Source organism: Macrobrachium nipponense, chromosome 8 (assembly GCF_015104395.2).
Source record: "Macrobrachium nipponense isolate FS-2020 chromosome 8, ASM1510439v2, whole genome shotgun sequence".
In the NCBI taxonomy this organism is placed as follows: Eukaryota; Metazoa; Arthropoda; class Malacostraca; order Decapoda; family Palaemonidae; genus Macrobrachium; species Macrobrachium nipponense.
Window position 1 is genome coordinate 115,506,071 of NC_087203.1, and position 3,621 is coordinate 115,509,691.

Below are 3,621 nucleotides of genomic sequence, written 5' to 3' on the forward strand. Positions count from 1 at the left end.
GGCTTATTTTAAGAGTAATTGCTATCCCCTGAACATGTTCAATAAAATCCTTAAAAGAATTTTTAGACAATATTTTTAATCCAAAAACTGTAGTCTGCCCCGTTCCCAAAAAGTAGTGTATGTTCCACTACCATTCACTGATAATTCTAGCCCACTCAAACGTAAATTATTGTCACTCTTGGGCCATCTATACCCTTATGTTGAGTTCAGATTTATTTTTAATAACCCGCTTACAATTGGAAGACTGTTTCACTTTAAAGACACCCTCCCGGAGTTGATGCACTGTTTATAAGTTTAATTGTCCAAAATGTAATTTTGGGACTTATGTGGGATGTTCCAAACTTAAGGTGCGCATCGACTCTCATAGGGGTGTCAGCCATCGTACAGGCTTACCTTTAAGCAAAAAAGAAAATAGTGTCATTAGACTTCATGCCATATCCTGTCACCATCACTTACAGTACAGCGATTTTGAAATACTCGGACAAACAACAAACAGCCATTCACTTTCCTTTATAGAGTCCCTCCATATTAAACAACAATCTCAACACTCAATAACCAAACCACCTCTGTTCCTTTGTTCATTGCATAATTTGCTTGTTTGTTTGTTTTCTTTTTCTCCTTCCTTCTCTCTCTCTATTTTACCCACACCACTTCTGCCCATTTTATTCGCAGTTTTCTAACTCGCCCAGTTATCATTTAACTACGACATGAACGGTAAGTTCACCAAGATTTTGCACTACAGTATCATTATTTTATTTTCTTACTCTGAATATTCATGTTTTTTTCGCTCTCAGTATATTTCTGCGTTTAACGTAATCTCTTTTAACTTGTCATTGCTCTTTTATGATTTGCAGTTATCTAAGTTTTTATGTATTCCCGAAAGCTCGGCTGTGCCCTTTTTTTATTTTAAGGAAATAATAATGTCTGGAATATTACCACGTCTTCTGGCTATCCTGTTCCTCCTTAAAAGAATATATATGTAAATAACTGCTTATACTGACTAATAAAAACACAACAGTAATGCAATTCCATTAATTGTCATATCTCCATCTTTCCAGAACATAATAACATGAGCGACAGTTATAACTCCAATGGCGGAACGACTGGAAACCAGGCAGCAGCAGAATACCAAAGTACCTCCGTGTATTTCCAGAGAGGCGGCGCCCCTCCTGCACAGTACCCTGGCCCTCATGCCCCCACCACCAACATTGGGTTTTACAACGGCACCCCCTTGGCGAATCACTACGCTGGGCATTTAGGGGCCACCATCGGGGACCATGCCATTCCAGGACCAAGCGCTGGAACTGGAACTTCTTGCAGTACGGGTAGTACAACGACGGGAGCTGGATTGTGCGGCGCCAACGGGGAGAGGCCTTTGGTGACCCCAGGCGGAGACGCCGTTCCAGGTCTGGGCAAGCCTACCAAGAGAGCCCGCACGGCCTACACATCCGCCCAGCTGGTCGAACTGGAGAAGGAGTTTCACTACAGCAGGTACCTGTGCAGGCCGAGACGCATCGACCTCTCCAGGACCCTCGTCCTGACCGAGAGACAGATCAAGATATGGTTCCAGAACCGCCGGATGAAGCAGAAGAAGGAGAACAAGGCCAAGGGCATCACGGACGAGAGCCTGACGCCCTCGCAAGCCCACTCGAGTAGGTGCCACTCCTTGGCGTGCAGGGGCACCTCCCACGGACGCCAGCCGCCTGTGCCTAAGAATTCAACGACCGACCAGATGAGGAGCCAGAAGAGCAGTAACCCTTCCACGGCTTTCCAGGGAAATGGGTATTCTTCAGTCAGCGCAGTTCCAGAAGGTATGCCGCCGTTTTTACCAGCGAGCAACGTCATCCAAGGGCAACACAACACCCACGGGGCTTATTATAACCACCAGCAACACCACACGGGTTTACAACACCTGCCTCACGATTACCCATACGGGACACCTGGCTCCACAACACCAACAGAAGCTCAGTATTCGTTCCCCCAGGTGTCCTCAACCGAACACCACCAGCACCACCACCATCAGGTGACGGCACATCAGCAACATTTACATTTAGCCCAACAGCAGCAGCAGCAGCAGCAGCTGCAGATGGCGCAACAACAACACCAACACCAACACCAACAAGCGGTGCATCACCAGCAACAGCACCAGATGCAGGAGAGAGGTCTGACCCCCTACGACTTGGTACTACTACCGTTTCAGTTCCCGGACGAGATGGCCGGTGGATTCCCTTCCCCGCCGAGCGACGAGGCCTCGCCCTTGGAGCGGAACCCCGGCGGTCCTCACAACGACAGAGGGAGGCACTGAAGGAGAGGAGGAGGTCCTCGGCGAAAGGAGAGAGAGAGAGAGAGAGAGGGTCCTGAAGAAAAATCGCTCGCAGCTCTATAAAGATCCTCTCGGAAATGGGGTACTAGTCACAGGGGGCAGAAGAAGAAGAAGAAGAAGAAAGAGAAGGAGAAGCAGCGAATGAACATCCCAGCGGAGTCCGGTGAAGTGGCCATTATAAATTGGAGCGATTATCGAACCCTGGTCTGTAATCACGGCAGTGACTCTACTAATACTGTAATCAGCAGTGATTATGTAATTAACTTATTTATCTAAACATCAGGAGACTTTGGTTTTAAATGTGCTAAAATGTAAGGAGGGAAGTATATATACTTTTACACTGAAATATAATTTAGATATTCTAATCCTTGACATTCTACACAAGTATTTCATATTTTATCTTTTCCTTACAAGTAATAATTGCATAAAAATTTAAATCACAATACTTTACTTATTCGCAAATGTTGCGACAACTTAAACAATTCTGCTCTTATATAATTGAACACAAAATCTAAATTATTTCCACGAGAGACTTCTGGATATTGACGTATATGTAAAAATCATCACGTACTAGGAAAATGTATCATATACTAATTATATATCAGTTTGAACTTGATATACCTCACTTGACACGAGGTAAAATTCTTACCTCATTATGATAAAATCACTGTAAATCTGATGAAATATGACGACAGCTGTTAAAAGACAAATTCCAATTTATAATGACTTCTTTTTTTAGGTGTTAAGAACCTGGGATTCATTTTTGGCAAATGTTCACTAATTCAATAAGTGTCCCTGATATCTCAGGGATAATAATGATATAACTGTAATGACTGGCGAGTGATGTAACTCCGTTTAAAATATAAGGATAAACTTCGTATAACTTATTTTCATTAATCCTAACCTTATTTCTATTTTCTTAGAGTCTGCTTGCATATCGTATAAAGTATAATACCCTCGCTCTGAATAAATACAAATATGGCAAAAAATTTTACGGGCGAAAGGCAGTGTGGCGATGTCAACGTGTGATTGGCTGTGTCAGGGGGTGTGTCCTCATCTGTCATTGGTCGGCGATCCATCACCGGATAGAGACACTGGCTGACAGTGAATCATTCGATTCCGTTGTCTCGCGGATACTGGCGATCGCATTTCGAAACGATAGCGTGCGTCGTTTCGTTTCCTTTGGTGTTGCAAAGGAAGTCTTAAGGATATGTATAAGTGTATTTTTATATATGAAAACCTGGTATACATAGATTTAAAAAAAAAACAGCAAGAGCAACACCGAAGCCAAAATCGTA

General features: G+C 43.5%; 1 protein-coding gene across 1 annotated transcript; it reads left to right on the forward strand.

The window, feature by feature from the left end:
- The first annotated feature begins 1,062 nt into the window (after positions 1 to 1,062).
- LOC135223325 (homeobox protein Hox-B3a-like) lies at positions 1,063 to 3,176 on the forward strand. Its single transcript, XM_064261788.1, has one exon. The coding sequence runs from the start codon at positions 1,070 to 1,072 to the stop codon at positions 2,303 to 2,305; it is 1,236 nt and encodes a 411-aa protein (XP_064117858.1). The 5' UTR covers positions 1,063 to 1,069; the 3' UTR covers positions 2,306 to 3,176.
- The last annotated feature ends 445 nt before the right edge of the window (positions 3,177 to 3,621 follow it).